The 19,310-nt window shown below is 35.6% G+C and overlaps 1 protein-coding gene across 12 annotated transcripts; it reads left to right on the forward strand.

Moving 5' to 3' along the window:
* The first annotated feature begins 731 nt into the window (after positions 1 to 731).
* On the forward strand, positions 732 to 15,353 carry LOC306888570 (cell cycle progression protein 1-like). Of its 12 annotated transcripts, none has more exons than XM_079446986.1 (12): positions 1,028 to 1,139; positions 2,283 to 2,359; positions 3,366 to 3,450; positions 3,661 to 3,749; positions 3,855 to 4,050; positions 6,272 to 6,388; positions 7,818 to 7,984; positions 9,728 to 9,863; positions 10,154 to 10,251; positions 11,187 to 11,312; positions 11,768 to 13,062; positions 14,288 to 15,353. In XM_079446986.1, exons 2-12 carry the CDS (start codon positions 2,300 to 2,302, stop codon positions 14,301 to 14,303), a joined length of 2,385 nt encoding a protein of 794 aa, XP_079303112.1. In that variant the 5' UTR covers positions 1,028 to 1,139; positions 2,283 to 2,299; the 3' UTR covers positions 14,304 to 15,353. The 12 variants fall into 12 exon arrangements, with proteins under 12 accessions (XP_079303111.1, XP_079303110.1, XP_079303112.1 ...); XM_079446987.1 differs by having other exon boundaries at positions 10,154 to 10,242; XM_079446988.1 differs by having other exon boundaries at positions 6,305 to 6,388.
* The last annotated feature ends 3,957 nt before the right edge of the window (positions 15,354 to 19,310 follow it).

Below are 19,310 nucleotides of genomic sequence, written 5' to 3' on the forward strand. Positions count from 1 at the left end.
ATGACTGCAGGCTGAAAGGAGATCAAGTGTAGACTAATGAATTATTATTACAGTAACCAAAGCCAGTGAATCATTTTAGGAACTTTTGTTTTATTGACCTTTGCTTAATTCAGTTTTATTTCCTTAGTTTTTCTGTTATTAAAAAGTATGATTTTAAGAACATAATGAATGCATTTATCAGTGGTAAAATGCAGATAATATAACCCTATAACCTCTGGTAAATAGTCTCTCTAATATTTATTTATCAATTCATTTGGATATGCAAATTAATAAAAATTTTTAACTGTAAAGTATTTAACTTTTTATATTTGTACAATAAATTGTATAATTATTGTATACTGTTAGATGTATTATTTATATATTTAAATCACATTTATGCATTTATTTTAATGAATGCATTTATTATTTAGATTTTTAAATATATTTATTTTAATCAAATGCTGATTATTTATTATTATTTGATCCAAATTGGATTTATTTATTAATCAAAGACAAATAGTTAATTTAATCCGAATTTTACAATTTTTTATTATTATTTGTACATTTCTACACAAGTTTTCTCTAAACGCTAAAACTTTTTTTTAACTCCTAAAATGTAATATAATATTTTATGAATTATTTATAATTTATTCATGCTGTTTTAGCGCAATTGCAATATTACACAACGATGAAAAAAGATAAATTTAATCTTCTAAAGTGTAAATATAATAAATACAGCTGACCAGTTTCACAGTGACGCTCAAACGCTTGTGTTGTAAAGACGTCTCTATGGCAATGAGCGGTTACGTCAACTGCGCCTGCGCGTAAACAAAACAGCATAAAATAACAATTCAACCAACGATCAACTAGGTTTATTAGGAAATTAAATATAAACGTCGGAATCGCTGTCAAAGAGATTAAAACGATCAGCAACCACGCAAACAGAGACGCTTCAAAAATTCAGAGGATACGGTAATCATGGGAAATGTAGTTTTTAGAGTTAAAGGATGTTAAAGGATGATTACGTGTAAAACTACAACTCCCATGTTGTGTTGTTGATGTTTTGGCTCAGTCGAAGAGGCGTGACATTTTAATGGTAGATTTGCACAGAGGACGATTGCTTTCTTCCTTTCTCCCGCTGCAATTTACCTCTAAAACAGGTAAGAACAACATATAACTCACCTAATGCAGTTTAAAGCCATCTTTAGCAGGACTGACAGACTAAAGAGACTGCTGCTGTGTTAGTTAGAGTCAGTGTTGCTCATTTTGTCTGTTAATCTCTAAAGTAAACAGTGCAGTTGTTGAGTTTAGGATCTTATAAATCTAACTTTAGATTATAAAAAAAACCATCATCCATCAACCTATAACAGGGGGGTTTAATTGTTTAAATGTTACTCCTAAATATGATTATCTTGACCCCCATCCTAAAATGTACTGTTAGATGTATTATTTATTTATTTAAGTAACATTTTTTATTTCATTTTTAGCCATTTATTTATTTAAAACTAATTTGTTTTTATTATATTTTTTATTTGTTTAATAGATTATTTTAATCACATTTTTATTATTAATTTAAATATATATTTACTTATTTTAATTAGATTTAATCTTATATATTTATTCATTTAATTTTTTCACATTTCCATGGACCTTCTAGCACTCCTTTGTGGTTTTAACACTAAAAAGCACCTAAATATAATGAATCGGATGCTTTTGCACTCGTTCAGATCTGTTGAAGTGTTTCCGTGTTCAGTGGTTTTGTTTGGATGATGATATATGTGTGTAACGGCTCTGTTCTTCTGCTTTTTTGGATGGTTAACAAACCAGAGTGTGTTATTTTTGCATCCTCTTCCTGAAAAACAAACCAGTGAAACAACCAGATGGTAGTTTTGTGGTTTTTAAATAAATAGTTCACCTCGAATGAGAGTTCTGGCATTATTTACTCAGCCAATCCTGCATGTTGTTACAGACTTTTCATGAACTCTTGCATCGTGAAAATGCAATACTTTGTGTTTAAAAAGGTTTTGCATGAAGATACACCACCAGACTGCTTCAGATTTCAGTCAGATGTGCAATGAGAAGTTTCTTTATTTGTGCCTGTAATCCTTCTTGTTTAATAACACGGCTTCTGCAAACGCAGAATAATCATTTACCAGCGACAGGGTCAACCTGACATTTCCATCCCATAAATGAGCGTTCATTTGGATGTCAGAGGACAACAACACTGATGAGAAATAACACAGTTTGCACAGTCAAATGTGTGTTTTTGTGTAAATAACAGTCCATGTGGTTCTGTTGTGTAGTTATTTCTGGTTGAGAGATGTCCGACAGCTCCAGTGACACGGAGTCGTCCTGCGGATGGACAGTCATTAGTAATGAGGTGAATCATGTTTTATTGCTTGGAATGATACCCATCGGGTTTACATATTATCTGAAAATAGCTTTTTGAGAGTTATTCTTTTACAGTCCTCTGCTGGGTGAAGAGCACATCTAGGTCATATTATATATATATATATATATGCATGTCAAACTTATAAATTCTTTAATTGTATACCTAAATTATATATATTTTTTCATGACAATGAAGCACATTTACATATTTTTGATTGATAGTACTCTATATATACTCTTTTCATTTTGGATTTAAAACATACTTTTTGTGAGATTAACTCAATTTAGAAAAAAATGCATATATTTATATATTCCTATCTGTCTGTCTGTCTATCTGTCTCTCTCTATCTATCTATCTATCTATCTATCTATCTATCTATCTATCTATCTATCTATCTATCTATCTATCTATCTATCTATCTATCTATCTATCTATCTGTCTGTCTGTCTGTCTGTCTGTCTGTCTGTCTGTCTGTCTATCTGTCTCTATCTATCTGTCTGTCTGTCTGTCTGTCTGTCTGTCTATCTGTCTCTATCTGTCTGTCTGTCTATCTGTCTGTCTGTCTGTCTGTCTGTCTGTCTGTCTATCTGTCTCTATCTATCTATCTATCTATCTGTCTGTCTGTCTGTCTGTCTGTCTGTCTGTCTGTCTGTCTATGTCTGTCTATCTATCTATCTATCTATCTATCTATCTATCTATCTATCTATCTATCTATCTATCTATCTATCTATCTATCTATCTATCTATCTATCTATCTATCTATCTATCTATCTATCTATCTATCTATGTCTGTCTGTCTGTCTGTCTGTCTACACACACACAATGTATAGAAATATAAAACTATAAATATAAAAGTTAACATTTTCACTTTAATATCACTGCTGCTGTTTTTTAATCCATGCTCTGAAACCAGTAAAGCTGCTTTTTATACTGTTTATTTAGCAAAAACTTTCTTTTAAATGCCATAGTGAAAGTGTGTGTGTGTGTGTTACAGGGTTCTGATATTGAGACGCTGGGGCTGGATAACGCCGGAGAGTGTGAGGAAGGAGCGGTTAGCTGTGCTCCGGTCGTACCTGATGGTGAGGATGTCATGAACAAAGACAAAACTATTTATGTTGTTTTAGAGGTCAGGTTTTGTGGCACGAATTGAATGAGTACTGCTCATGTAGAATGCAGCATTAGTGTGTGGTTAATCATGTGTGTCAGCTCACAAACGCAAAAGGATGAGTGTAATGTGTAAATCCAGAAGTGGTCAAACAAGTTTGAAATATTTGAGCTTGTTTTTTCAGCCAAACGGGGTGAGGAGAGTTTGAGAGAGTCTTCACTAGTTCTCACACTGAGAGATGAGGTGGCGGCGGAGGCGGAACCGGCCCGAGAGGTGCGATTAAACCTGAAAATGATGTCCTGGCATGTGTTATTGTTCCACAGAGGGGAATTCTCCAGTAATCCGGCTTAATGAAGTGGTATTTATGTTTTCTTGCAGGCGGGTGGAGAAGAACATGTGATCCTTTGCTCCTCCTGTGAGAACTCTGACATCATCACGCTGGCGGACTCTCGGGAGGCGGAGACTGACTCGTGGGAGGAGCCTGTTGCTAAGGAGACGGAGGAAGCAGGAAGTGAGGTGCTCTATCTTGGAAGCTCGTCGAGCAGCCAGTACACGTTTAGAGAGTCGGAGACGAGTGAGTGGATAACATGTTTTCATGCATATTAACACCACTGCAATATCGTAATCAGCCGTGGGATTTTTTAGAAAAGAAAAGAATCATGTTGAAAGTTATTTGATCACAGTTGCGATTTAATTGTGAATGTTGATGGAAGAGTTTGGTTTGTATTCATTTTGCTTGTTGCTGAGAAAGATAGCGTGCAAAACTAGTGCTATGTGATCAATCGAAATATAACACAAAATCACAATAAAGCTTAGTGCAGTTATCAAATCAAATCGCAAAGTCTGCGATGTATTTAAATAAATATATGTGCTGCGTTTTTCAGAATATGGTATCGTGTTCTTTTATACTCAAGCAGCTTATGTTTCGGTGTTTAAAATTTTTATGTAGCAATTAATAATAACAATGAATAAAAATAAAAATGATTATTATTAATGATATCTAAATCAAAAAACACAATTTTTATCAAAAAAATAAAAATAGCATCAAGCTTGTGTGACAAAACAACACTTCCCATGATTCTCTTTGGTAGTGCGAGAAAGATAAAATATGCATCGATTACACACATATTTGTCAAGAGCAAGAAATTTAAAATAGCACAATACATTTATTTTTTCCTGACCAAAAATCACTTGAATGCACATTGCGATTTTCAAAGTTTCTGAAGTTGGAAAGAGGAGGTTTCCAGATGAACTTGAAGGTGCTAAAACATACGTGACCTCTAATATCTGTCATTTGCAATTAGCCTGAAAATACTAGGTGAATTCCCAAGCAGTTTCAGAATTTCCTATAAACTTGCCCTGCAATTCCTAGTGTTTTCATTGTATGGATGCATCTCATGAATAAATGCGTGGCTCGTATTCCACCATATTTCAGAAATTACATTTTGTAATTAGGGATGCACCGAAATGAAAATTCTTGGCCGAAACTGAAATGAAAATTCTGAATGCACGAAACTCAAAATGCTTTGTAATTATTATGTATTATTTTATTTAATAATATAAAGTAATTTTGCAAGACTTTGCAAACTCAATAATTTTAATTATATTGAATTTTAAAAATGCAAGCCAATAAATAACCACAATTTTACTGAAAGTAGCACAATAAAATTGGACAGAAAGTATATTAATATTAAATATCAATTTATTATTTTTGTTCAGTTCAATGCAACAGAATCAGGTGTAACTTTTTTTTTTTTTTGGACTAATTCTCCATAATGTATAGTCCTACAAAGCTATTATAATCAGAGCATAGCGTCACGAGTGGGTAATAGAGAGGGTTTTACCAGCATTGCCATGTTACAGCACAGTAGCAGTTCGGATATTTTGCAAGATATTGCGAGCTATAAACTCGCAATTATATATGGATATAAATGTGCAATTCTGAGAAAAACGTCACACTTGTGAGATGTTAACTTGAAAATTCATAATTCTGAGAAGAAAAGTCTGAATTGCGAGAAATAAGCTCCCGGTTGTGAGAAATTGCGAGTTTATATCTCACAATTCTGACTATTCTTTTCAGATCTATAAATCAATATCTCACAATTCTGATTTATATCTCTCAATTGTCAGAAAAAACGCCAGAATTCCGAGAAATATAAGTCTGATATGCAAGATGTTAATTTGCAAATTCAATTCAATTCAAGTTTGTTAGTATAGTGATTTTCACGATGCAAATCGTTGCGCAGCAGCTTTACAGAAAATGTTAAGTTTCTACATTATATTTAGGAGTAGGTTATTAGTGGTGACTATGGCAGAAATGTACAGTAAAAATTATGCCGTTAGTTACAAATTACACGCAATCAAACAGATGAACATTATTGACTGCAATATGTTGCGATTAAACTTTGCGATTAAGCAAAATGTGGTAGTTTTATATGTTGTTAATTCGGAGAAGAAAAGTCAGAATTGTGAGAAGTCACCTTTTCTCGCAATTATGTCTCACAAATCAGACTTATGATTTTTATGATTTCAGTTTATATCTCGCAGAAAGTCAGAATTATGAGATAAAAAGTTGCAATTACCTTTTTGAGTTTTTTAGTCTGTGGCGGAAATAAGTTGACACACATTTCTACATATAATTCATAATAATAAAGCAAAATATCTTAATTTTCCTAAAAAGTTGTGATTTTTTTATTTTTTTTATTGCAAAATATAATTTCTTTTGATTTTGTGGTTGAATATGACCCACACATTTCATAATCAGTTTTCATGACATTGGCCCTGATAACACACAGAGTCATGTTGGTCTCTCTCTCCCGGAGCGGCAGCAGACTGGTCTTGGAGCGGATGGGGATTTTCCAGGACGCTGTGGGAATATGGCAGCCATCTGCACAGCTCTCTCTCTCTCTCAGGTGCTCTGACAGGGGAGTGTGAGCGTGTTGTTGTGATCAGCATGCTGATAAAGCTCTGAGGAGCGCCAGTGTGTTTGTGAGCGATGTGGCCAAAATAAGTTGTGCCACATTAACCTGGCTGATGAAACGCCCAGCCAATGGCTGTGAGAGGAAATGACACGTGTAAAGTGTGTGAAAAAGCCACGATGATGTGTTTGACCTACATTTCTGTGAGCTGTAAAATGTGTCATAAATCCACATCTCGACTAGACTGAGCTAATTAGTGTTGGGTAATTCTATCAACTCAACCATAGGTGCCTGCTTTTTGATTTTGTTCATATTTTTTCTGAAGAAGGAAGGTGAAAATATTTACTGAGTAATCCACTTATTTGTAAAAATGACAGTTTTCACCTGAGATTTGGAGCCAGATTGTGTTAGAAAGATGGCAGCATCATCATGTCATTTTTACATAGATATTGATAGGTCTCTAATAAAATATGTAGCAAACTTTCTTGCATTATATGCCAATGGTGACCGTTAACAAAATAGTGGATTACTCAATAGATAAACATAGAAATGACATTTAATAGGTCGGCTTTCATCACTATTTATATTTATCTTTCTTCAGAAAATATATTAACAAAATAAAACATTTGAGCCAGGTAACTTTCTGAAATTTGGTTTATTTGACACAGAGTGACCCCTCAAGTGTAATATATATAATATATATATATACACACACACACACACCTATATTGACTTATTTGATGTTCATCTGTGATCATAGGATCTCAGTTCCTTCAGGTGTGTTTCCAGTATGCTTAAGTCATTTCCTCTCTCTGTATGAACTGAAGTATATCCCTTAGCGCTGACACAGTAGCTTAACAGAGAATACAAAGCAGACATTCACAAAGCTTTAGGCCTGCAGCTGTGTTTTTGGAGCAGTCATGTGCTGGTTTAGTCGATTAGCTTGTTACACTTGTGTAAACAGGTCTGTTTTCCTGTGTTGCATCATGGCATGTGAAATGTGTTCTGCAAGTGTGTGTGTGTGTGTGCTGATTTTGCTGTTTGGTACCTAAAAGTAAGTAAAACCTCACTAACCTACATTGCAGATCTTTTTGTGAGTCTCTGTGATGAAGTTGGCTTTGTAAAAGGACTAAATAATGTCTTGAAATCTAAGCCTGTGACAACCCTTATAGTCCTTATAGTTATGGCTATTTATTTTTTATTAAATATTGTGATATATTTTTATTTATTTATTGATATTGCTATTTACTGCTGTTTTTATTTATTTATTTATTTATTTATTTATTTATGTCACAACGGTGGTAATTATAATTGGCTTCATTTAAAAACAGCAGACGTCAATGGGACGTCATCACCATGTGTGTGTGTGTGTGTGTGTGTGTGTGTGTATTAATTCCTCTGGGTTGCATGTGTTTTTATTCAGTTTTCCCGGCGGATCAGCCTGTGCAGCGAGACGGCAGTAACAGCAGTAGTGAGGATGAGGAAGGTGAGGTGAAGGCCAGTCCTGTGGTGAGGAGGCGCAGAGTGAGGAGGAGCACCGCCGGCTCAGAGCCTGGAGACCCCCAGGAGCCCCACAGGAGACAGGAGGAGGTGCTGCGCCTCAAAACAACTCATCACTCCAGCGTCTACAAATCAGACAAATATGAGATATGAGCACAATACAAAAAAAGTTTATTTATTTTTATTTTCATATCAAGCAAATTCTTTAGTTATTTGAATTTGCAATAATAGCTGGAAATTATACAACTACACTATACAGCTAATAATGTTACTACATGAAAGACATAAATTCATAAACGTGCTTTCACTGGAAAAGAAATTCAGTAATTTCAAATCTAGATATAATAATTGTTTTTATGAATATTTTTTGGATTTTATATTTTCATTGTAATTGTAGATTTTAGCTTAGTTTAAGTGAATCTTTTTAGTTAAGGGTTAATTACGTTTTAGTAAAATTGTAAAAAAAATTGTCATATACCTTTAACTCTTGTTGTTTAAAATTTTATATATATGTATATAAAATACACTCACCGGCCACTTTATTAGGTACATCTGTTCAATTGCTTGGTAACACAGATTGCTAATCAGCCAATCACATGGCAGCATCTAGATGTGGTGAAGACGACTTGCTGAAGTTCAAACCGAGCATCAGAATGGGGAAGAAAGGGGATTTAAGTGACTTTGATCGTGGAATGGTTGTTGTGCCAGACGGGCTGGTCTGAGTATTTCAAAAACTGCTGATCTACTGGGATTTTCACACACAACCATCTCTAGGGTTTACAGAGAATGGTCCGAAAAAGAGAAAATATCCAGAGAGCGGCAGTTGTGTGACGAAAATGCCTTGTTGATGTCAGAGGTCAGAGGAGAATGGGCAGACTGATAGAAAGGCAACAGTAACTCAAATAATCACTCGTTACAACCAAGGTATGCAGAATACCATCTCTGAACACACAACACGTCGAACCCTGAAGCAGATGGGCTACAGCAGCAGAAGACCACACCGGGTGCCGCTCCTGTCAGCTAAGAACAGGAAACAGAGGCTACAATTCACACAGGCTCACCAAAATTGGACAAAAGAAGATTGGAAAAACGTTGCCTGGTCTGATGAGGGTCAGAATTTGGCGTAAAGAACATGAAAGCATGGATCCATCCTGCCTTGTCTCAACGGTTCAGGCTGGTGGTGGTGGTGTAATGGTGTGGGGGATATTATCTTGGCACACTTTGGGCCCCTTAGTACCAGTTGAGCATTGTTTAAACGCCACAGCCTACCTGAGTATTGTTGCTGACCATGTCCATCCCTTTATGACTACAGTGTACTCATCCTCTGATGGCTACTTCCAGCAGGATAATGCACCATGTCACAAAGCTCAAATCATCTCAGACTGGTTTCTTGAACAGGACAATGAGTTGACTTTACTCAAATGGCCTCCACAGTCACCAGATCTCAATCCAATAGAGCACCTTTGGGATGTGGTGGAACGGGAGATTCGCATCATGGATGTGCAGCCGACAAATCTGCAGCAACTGCGTGATGCTATCATATTAATATGGACCAAAATCTCTGAGGAATGTTTCCAACACCTTGTTGAATCTATGCCACGAAGAATTAAGGCAGTTCTGAAGGCAAAAGGGGGTCCAACCCGGTACTAGCAAGGTGTACCTAATAAAGTGGCCAGTGAGTGTATGTGATATAAAACATTACTGATTTGTTTACAATGAACCTACTCTTTCTGATGCAAAAGATATGAAACCCTCATTAATGTATCCAGCTACTGCAACACCAGCATTAATTGTGCTGAAAATGTTCTGAAATCCTGCACGTTTCTACATCAGGTGATTGAGGAGATAGGAGCTCATCTGGAGGGCCGCGCTGCTCGGCAGGATCAGGGTCCCGTCAGCGGCACCCTGAACAAATGCATTTTACTAGCGCTGCTCATCGCCATCAGCATGGGCTTCGGACACTTCTACGGTGAGCAGGAACATCACAGCCGTCTTATTCACATGCTCTTCTTATTAAATGATTAAAGTTACAATTTTTGGATGAGTATCCTTACGATTATTACTGTGCAAGTAAATAAAGCTTTATTTATATAGCACTTCCTAAAATAAAGGTAGGTACAGAAAACCTATGCGGTACATAAATGGTCACATGTGTGTGTTTTTTCTGTTATCAGATAGGAAACTGCACATCAAGATTGTAATTTTTCTTATTGAACCAGAGTGTGTGTGTGTGTGTGTGTGTGTGTGTGTGTGTTCCAGGCACAGTGCAGATTCAGGAGAGGCAGAAGATCATGGAGAAGAGTCGTATGAATGAGCTGGAAGCGCCGTGTAAGAGAGAGCTGGATGTTGTAAGTAAGGTCCGTCTGTCACAAACCGCTCACTGAGCTTTACTGCGGATATAAATGCTTGGTTACTTGGATTCAAACAGGGATAAAATGAGCATTCAGCTAAAGTTTGAATCCAGTTTCCTACAAATAGCTCTCTGTGCTTTTTGGTTTCACCTGTTTTTTTAATTGGTGAACTTTGTTTCAGCTTTTATTGTCCAGCTTTTTAATTGTAGTTGCTGATCATTTTCTCTTAGATTCAGCTTTAGATGCTATGATTTTGTGTCCTTTATCTTATTTTTGTACTCGTTTATCCTTCCACTGATACATTTAAATCACTTTTGCTGTATTGTTGTTATTGAGCTTCTTTACATTCCCTGGCTCAGTATTTAATGAATGTCTTTTTTTTCCTAATTATAAATTTTTTCTAAATCTTGCCTAGTTTTATGTTGCTTTAGGAAAGAATTATAAATAATTTTTTGATGATGAATTATATGCAAGGATGCTTAAAATTGATTAACAGTGACAGTAAAGACATTTATAATGTTACAAAAAAATTCTATTTCAGATAAATTTCTGTTCATCAAAGAATTCAGAAAAATCAAATGTATCACCGTTTCCACAAAAATATTGAGCAGTTTTCAACATGGACAATAATGTTTCTTGAGCAGCAAATCAGTATAATAGAATGATTTCTGAAGGATCATGTGACACTGAAGACTGCAGTAATGATGCTGAAAATACAGCTTTGATCACAGAAATAAATTACATTTTACAATATATTCACATAGAAAATAGTGATTTTATAGTGTAATAATATTTAACATTTTTTACTGTATTTTTGATCAAATAAATGCAGCCTTGGTGACTTCTTTCAAAAACATAAAAAAATCTTACTGACTCCAAACTTTGAACAGCAGAGTAGCTCTTCATGGGCATCATTCTCACGTCAGTCTCCATGCGTTTAGGAAGTGGTGGAGAATCTCAGGGAAGACCTAGAGGAAAAGCAAGACATGGTGATGTCCCTCATGAACGTCATGGATAAGATAACTAAAGAAAACCAGCATCTCAGAGTCAAACAGGAAGAGTTACAGGTAACCTGACTGCATTATTGTTTACTCCCAAAATCTCTCATGTTTTGGGGGAAACTAAAAACAAAGTATAGCTGCAACAAAATTCACCAATTTTTACTGATTGTAGTTTATAGTAGTTTTTTATATATTTTTTTATATTTAGAATTGGTGCACATTCTTTTTTCATTTAAATTTTATTTCATTAAGTGTTTTTGTTCATTTTATTAGTTTTTATTTTTTATTTTATTTAAATAATTTTTTATTAATTTGAATTAAAACTACATGAAACTGTGTTGCTTGGACAAATTGCTGAAAAATGTTTATTTTATTTAAATTTGAATATGTGCAGCTTCTGGTTATTTCACTTGCACACAAACAGTACATTACGCTGCTTTATCTGAACTGCATTCAAAAATAGTTGAAACTTCATGGGAACTGGCCACATTAACAGTTTGACTTTCTGTTTGAAAACACAGACCCAAAGACAAGATTTATACGTGCAACTGACGCAAACCAAAAGCCAAATGGAGTCTCGGCAGAACGACCTGACCACGGAGAACCAGCACCTTAAAGTCTCTCTGGAGCGAGAAGAGGCGTCTCTGTCGGCCCTTCAGGAGGAGCTGCGGCATCTACGGGGACAGATACGAGAGCTGGAGGTGCGAGGAGCCGGGGCCGACACCATCATGTCCGAGAACCAGCGACTGAAGGGCCACTTACAGGAGGAGAAACAGAAAGTGCGCAGCTTCATGACCCAAAGAGAAGCGCTGATGGCCGAAGCCCAGGAGCTGCGGAAGGAGCTCGATAAAGAGCGCAAGGTGACCGACAAGCTGAAGGAAGAACTGGAGGAAATTAGGAAGGAGGAAGACATCGAAGGCAAGACGGATCCTGAAACCGAAGAAATGCAGACGCGACTTCAGGAGCTCGAGAATAAGCTGAAGTTTGAGCAGCAGCGCTCCGATCTTTGGGAGAGACTGTATGTGGAATCAAAGGAGGAGAGAGCGAAGGGTGACCGGGATGTGAAGACCAAGATTCCCAAAGACGGGATGCTGGGAAAAGTGAAGGAAACCTTCGACGCTGTGAAGAACTCCACTAAGGAGTTTGTGCACCATCACAAGGAGCAGATCAAGAAAGCCAAAGAGGCGGTGAAGGAAAACCTCCGGAAGTTTTCCGACTCTGTTAAATCAACATTTAGGCATTTTAAAAACTCCGCTTCGAATGTCTTCAATCATCAAAAGAGATTTCACGACGCCAAACCCGAGCGTCACCCGTTCCAGCAGGAGCAAGGGAACAAGCGTGCCGAAGACTGGCAGCCGCAGAAACCTTTACACCGACATCCTCGCAAATCAACCTTCGACTCCTTTCACGCCGATCGCAACACGCGCAAACCCGGCGCTCAGAGGCAGAAAGCGCCGCCCAAAGGCTGTTCTGGAGTGTTCGACTGCGCCTATCAGGAGTCCATGAGTCTGTTCAACAAGGCCATGGATCCCATCCGCGCAGACGAGTTTAACGAGCTCCTGCGCAGCTATTTGCAGAAAGAAGTGGGGCATTTCCACCACTGGAGGGAGCTGGAGAGCTTCATCGATAAATTCTTCTATAACGGCGTCTTCATTCACGACCAGATGCTGTTTACGGACTTCGTCAGCGGCGTTGAGGATTACCTCGAGGAAATGGACGAATATCACAGCCTCAGTGACGACGTGTTTGAGGATCTGGATGATTACATATACCGCCACATATTTGGAGATACATATTTAAAATACTTTGGGCCGAGGTAAGATGTTTTGTGGTGTTGAAATAATCTTATTTGGAGACTCAACATGAGCCTGTTTTACTTCCATAATTTACTTGACTTGATTTTATCCATCAGGGATTGACAATTCGTTAAGCCCCGCCCCCGTTTAACATTGCGTGCTTAATTCATTTCATAAACACATTGTTAAATTATGCAGTAATGTGTTTGTAACATTTCTGCAATGCATTCACTATATTTGGGAAATGTAAATGTTCTTACTAATGCTATAATTGTTTATTTGGGAACAGTTTAATCTACAGACTGGTTATTCATTCATATATATATATATATATATATATATATATATATGTGTGGATTAAACTGTATTTATTTATTGTTATTACAGTATTTATTAATATTTTGAATCAGCATTTATTTTTATATTTTCTGTTTTCATTTAAGTAATTTTATTGCTTTTATTCGTTTTTTCATATTTTTTTTATTAAAATTAAATGTAATTAATATAATTTTTATTTTATATATTTCTATTTAATTTTATTAATTAGTTTTATTTTTAGTAAATGTATTTCTTCAACTTAAACTTAAGTTTATTTCAGTTAGTTGCCATGGCAAAATTTCAAACTTTTTTTTAAAGCTTTTTAAGTTTAGTTTTTCATATAATATTTATATTTTATTTCAGCTTTATTTTAATGACTGAAAATGATTTTAAATAGTTGTAGTTTTTGTTAATTATAACACTGCTACAGGCATTTGAAAACAACATTTAAGATTAAAAAAAGTAATTTGGAAAATACTGCTTGTATCCTCTATAAATACCATGTGTTATTACTATAAGAGCACATTTATTGTATTGTATTTTGAGAAAATTTAAATGTAAAATTTTGTTCAAAACTAAATCATTCATAAATATATTTATATGGAAATATATACTTGTATTAACATGTAAAAGCTTGAATGTAAGGATGTATATTTGATAAAGAATCATTTGGAAAATATACTGTGTGTCCTCCATAGATACCATATGTCACTATTACAAGAGCAACATTTATTGTATTTTTGAGGTAATTTCTTTAAAATTCTGTTCAAAACCATTAAAGCACATATCATTCATAAAGATGTATATATAGACATAGACTGATAGCATGACTTATGTCAGCTGAGCTAGGATTGGTCAGTAATGTCTGTAATCATTTATACTCAGGTTGCATGTTCATAACCTTCTCTGTTGCTTCTCTGTCTGTAGGTCTGAGAAACAGTAGAGTCTGCATGTACACCACGCAAACCCTAAACACTGTCCTGTTTGTAAATTTGCAGTCGACCCTTTGAAGGGCCGGGGTCGAAGGGCAAGGCATGGCGTCACTGCCAGCGGCAGCAGAGGAATCGGCAGCAGCTTCGTCCTCGCCCTCAGAGAGCCAAGAAATGGAGCCAATCGGGACGCGACCCCAACCGACAGTTCACAGATGTCAAAATAGAGCTGGGTCCCATGCCCTTCGATCCCAGATATTAGATGAAACATTTCAGTCCTTCTCAAGATTGCTCCTGTTTTGCACTAGTTTTGTCTTGGAGAAGTGATTTTTTTTGCACAGTGTAAATGTTCGAATGCTGGTTGAATGATTTCTAGCGTGTTTCTCTTTTTGCAATTTTAAGCAGCTTAGAATTAAGTATTTTTGAAGCACGTTTATATTCCCATTCCCTGAAGTTATGGAAAAAGGTATTGGAAATGATTAAAACTAATGTGCACGTTATTTTGGATTACTTACCAAAAGGGCACTTTGTTTTGTTGTGTTTTAATTCGTTAATGTTTTCTAAACATAAAAACTAGATCAGAACAAAAATGTATGTTTAATGTTGCTTAGGACCAAAAAAAACAATAAAATGCATTATATTGAAATTATTTTCATCTCAAAAGTTGGAAGGATAATGAAAACTGCTCTTAATTATAAAGTTCTCTTTGAAGTAATCTGGTTTCTGCCGTATGTCTCCAGTTTTATCTGAACATGCAAATCAGTAGAAGCTATAATTTAAGATTTAGTTACTTGTTAGTGCACTACTTTGCCCTCTTTTTCTTGTCTGTGTGGTTATCGGCTAAATTACATTCCTTGTTTGGAAATGGCTGTAATGTAATTGAACACAAATGCACTTAAACTGCTTAATGTTGCACTTAAAACTTTAGAATAAAAGTCTTTCACTGCTTCCTTGATGATCGTCCTCTTGCTTTGAGCAGAAAGAGATCTGATCTTACTCTGGAGTGTGAAATGAAAGAGACAGTGTAACAAAACAAATCTCTTTATATAAGTTTGCAATCAGTTCAGATAGTCTTCAGTGCAGATCCTCTCGTGTATATTAATATGTTCCTTCCCACTCGACCTTCAGGAAAGTGTGTGTGGAATATTTCAGCTTGTTTGGCGAATCTTTTTTCCTCCAGGAATGATGAAATCTCCTGAAAGAGAAAGAAACACTGTGGCAACTTTTGCAGGCAAGTAGCATCTAGGTTTTGGTCAGTGATTGTAAACATTTAGTGATGTGATTTGACTGCACTTCATTGTTTTGGCTCTTCTACCTTCTCCAGGGCGTCGAACAGCACTATATGTGAAGGTAGCGTGGACTGAGATGGGAAGGATGTTTGGAGCCAGTGAAGAGGGTTGGAGAAGAACACGTCTGCTTCGTCCACATACTCCTTATTTCCCGTGAGATCTGGTGGACACTCCAGGAACCGCAGTTTGAGGGGACAGTGCAGGTGACTGCAAAACATAAATAGAACAAGCCTTTTATTGCACATTTCTAAAGCCTCTAACATTAACAAAACTGCTGATAAATCTGTCACACAATCTAGTCCATGCTTTCTGTCGTCTGAGTGATAGTTCAGAATTTTTTAGCAAATATCCACCTGCAGCTCGTGCTTCACAGGTCTTTTTACCGTCAAATCTTTATCAAGTTTTATCAAGTAAACATAAGAATAACTGTAGCAATATTTCACTTGCTGGACTGAAGCAGCTCGGCTTTACTTGATTCTCCATGAATAATTTTTTATTCATCAGTGAGTCTCAAATCTGCTCATCAGGCTTTTGAGGAATGTTTGTTTATTCATCTCTCAATAATTGCATTGCATTATATGTTTGGAAACTACAGAGCTGTGGTACCACGTCACTTGAAGCCTTCATATTTAATGCATACAGTTATAATACATGATAATTCTTATCTATTCACTGTCACGCCTTTAGAAAGTATCATGCATTGAAACACATGGCAAACAACCAATTTCAGATGTAGCAAAGAATCTGCAAGTATTAACTTTGGATAAAATTATTTATGAAAAGATATAATGCATTATACATTATGAATACCTTTATAGTGCACCAACTAAGCATTTAAATCTCATCTTAAAAAGCCGTATTATTGGAGATATAGAGTGACGACTGATATTTTTTATAATTTTATGCAAGTATCTGCTATACTGTTATAAATATCTCATTGATTTACAAGCTATCATAATTTCATCTTAATTTGACCTCATAAATATCAGCATCTGCACCACATTGCATGTTTTTGTAAGTTTAGGCCTTTGAATAAAACTGATCTGTTTTTTCCTACATATTATCACTATTTTATAATATACAAGCCATCAAAGCCTGATAGATCAAATATTATACTCACAAAAAACACGTGCAGTCTTGTTTTTTTCTTACATTTTTAACCCCCCTTAAGTGTCACCAGCTCACAGGTGGGCCCAATGGCGCTCTTTTTTTCTCTATAAAATATTTTAGTAATCGTCATAATTGATATATCATTTTGAAAGCTTAACACCTCAGAATTCCATTTTTAAATCGGACATTGCGTTACCATGGAAATGAAAATCTTTTAGCGGTCTCCTCCCCTTAGTGGGTGGAGTCAAGTGCCAAATTACAAGAAGTATTTCGATCTTTTAGAATAATTTATTTTTTTTAATCTTGACAAAATACATATCGTCGGAAAGGTCAGAGTCTCAAGATTTCATATTTTTTTGATGCTAGTAATATTGAAAGAGAAACTGAGACATTTGTTACAGAAAAATGTATCAAAAACATTCAATGGTGTTTTGATGGCACCCAGTGGCTGTTTATGGTATAACGCCCTAAATAAAATCTAATTTTTTTTAATATCAACTTTGGAACATAACTTATATAGACACAAGGCTTTAATTTTATAGCAATTTTGGATTCAAAAATATTTTGTAAAATGTTTTTTCTGACTATTATTTCATATCTTATGCTTTACAGGGTCAATGAATTATGGTATTTATGAAGTACATCAAAGAATACAGTAATAATTTTAGATGTAGAAGGTTACCTGTAGAGCGGTGTGGAGTGACAGGGCATGAGGAACAGCAGCTCAGGTGAGCTCTGAGAGTCGCTGGGGTCACACAGTTCCCGCAGGTCATGCATGACGTCCAGAGACCCACGCTGGTGAATCAAACCCGTATATAACGCAGGAATCAGATTGAAGAGCAGCAGGGCAGCAGCAGCAGGTTTCCTCCACGCTTGCAGCTTCGCTAGAGACATACCTGTCAGCAAGAGCATGAAGATCTTCAGAACGCTTTCATATCTACACAAACGGCTAAATGTTCAGACACTCACCGCTAAATATCATACAGAACGGCAGCACTGGATAAACAAACCGGAACTCCTTGTGTGCGAGCAAACTGCAAAAAACATATTTAATGAGCTAAATAAAATACAATTTTGGTTTTCTACATATAAAACTATTACTGTATTCTTTGAAGTACTTCATAAATGCAATGTAACCCTGTAAAGCATAACATATTAAATAATAGTCAGAAAAAAAATATTTTATGGAATAGTTTATTCAAACTTGTTTTTTAAAAATGTAATAAACAAGACTGCACATGTTTTTGGTGAGTATCATATTTGATCTATCAGGCTTTTATGGCTTGTATATTATAATATAGTAATGATATGTAGTTTCAGTTTTATTCAAAGGCCTAAACTGAGCACAAATATGGAATGTGGTGCAGATGCTGATATTTTTGTGGTAAAAGCAGATACTTACATGGTCATCTATGCAAAAGTTGCTGATATAATGCTCTCTGTATGTGGTATGTTAAATGCAGATGTGCACCTGTAAACAGCTGTAGTCCATAAGATGGTTATTAGCAGGATTCTGTGCTTTTTGGTGGCCAGTGAACATCCGTGCAGGAAGAGAGGAAGGTGCGGGCCGATCACGACCGGCAGACCCTGAGTGAAGTACCAGTGCCATGGATGTGATCCGTAAAACTCCGCCACGTTGTGCAGCACATTAAACTTCAGGAAGTTCCACTGAACCAGGATCCACTTCAGAAATACAGAGGATGAGACATGAACTTCACACTTCAGTCTAAGCCTGAAAGCTTCTAAAAGCATCACATGAAGACTGTCGAGAACACGACTTGGGTCATATTTCACCACAAAATCAACTATTATTTTGCATAATGACAATTAAGCAAATTCTCCTCCCTATTTCTTTTTTCATCATAATGCATCCAGATGTTTTACTTTTCAGTTTGTTCTAATTATTCACAAAGTGGTTCACATTACATATTCATTACTGCTTTTTAATTTAAAAAGCCTACATTAAATTAAGTGCAAGAAACACACGTGTATAGAAATGTTACAATATTATATATATATATGTATATATATATATACTGTGTGTGTGTGTATATAGATATACACACTTTAATTTATATATTTACATTTAAAATAAAATAAAAAGAGATAAATATTACATAAAAAACTTTAGATATTAGATTACGTTTTAGTTGAAGTGCTAAAATTGCTAAAACGAACAAAAACAAATTTAAGCTAAATGGAAATATAAAAAAAAACTGAAAATATAAATTATATATATATATATATATATATATATATATAAAATCGTATATATAACTAAAATAACACTGGTTTATGTCTTTTTGGGTTGAAATATGACAAGAGCATGATCTTAACACTATTTTACTCACTCATAAAAATCATTAGATTTGTTGCTTTAGGCATTTTGCTCAATAGATCAATGCACATTTATATTTTTTATTTCTGTAATCCCAAAGTGTGTGATTGAAATTAAAACTACCTTTCCATAGAACACGGAGTCTATCAGTGTCGAGACGGTCAATGCGAGAGCCCTGCGCAAATGATGGAAACATTCGTGAACAAACAGAAGACTAACAGAGATTATCACCAATGTCCAAACAATAAACTACAAGTGAAACAAATGCAATATATACGCAATGG

Source organism: Barbus barbus, assembly GCF_936440315.1.
Source record: "Barbus barbus genome assembly, chromosome: 22".
Classification (NCBI taxonomy): domain Eukaryota; kingdom Metazoa; phylum Chordata; class Actinopteri; order Cypriniformes; family Cyprinidae; genus Barbus; species Barbus barbus.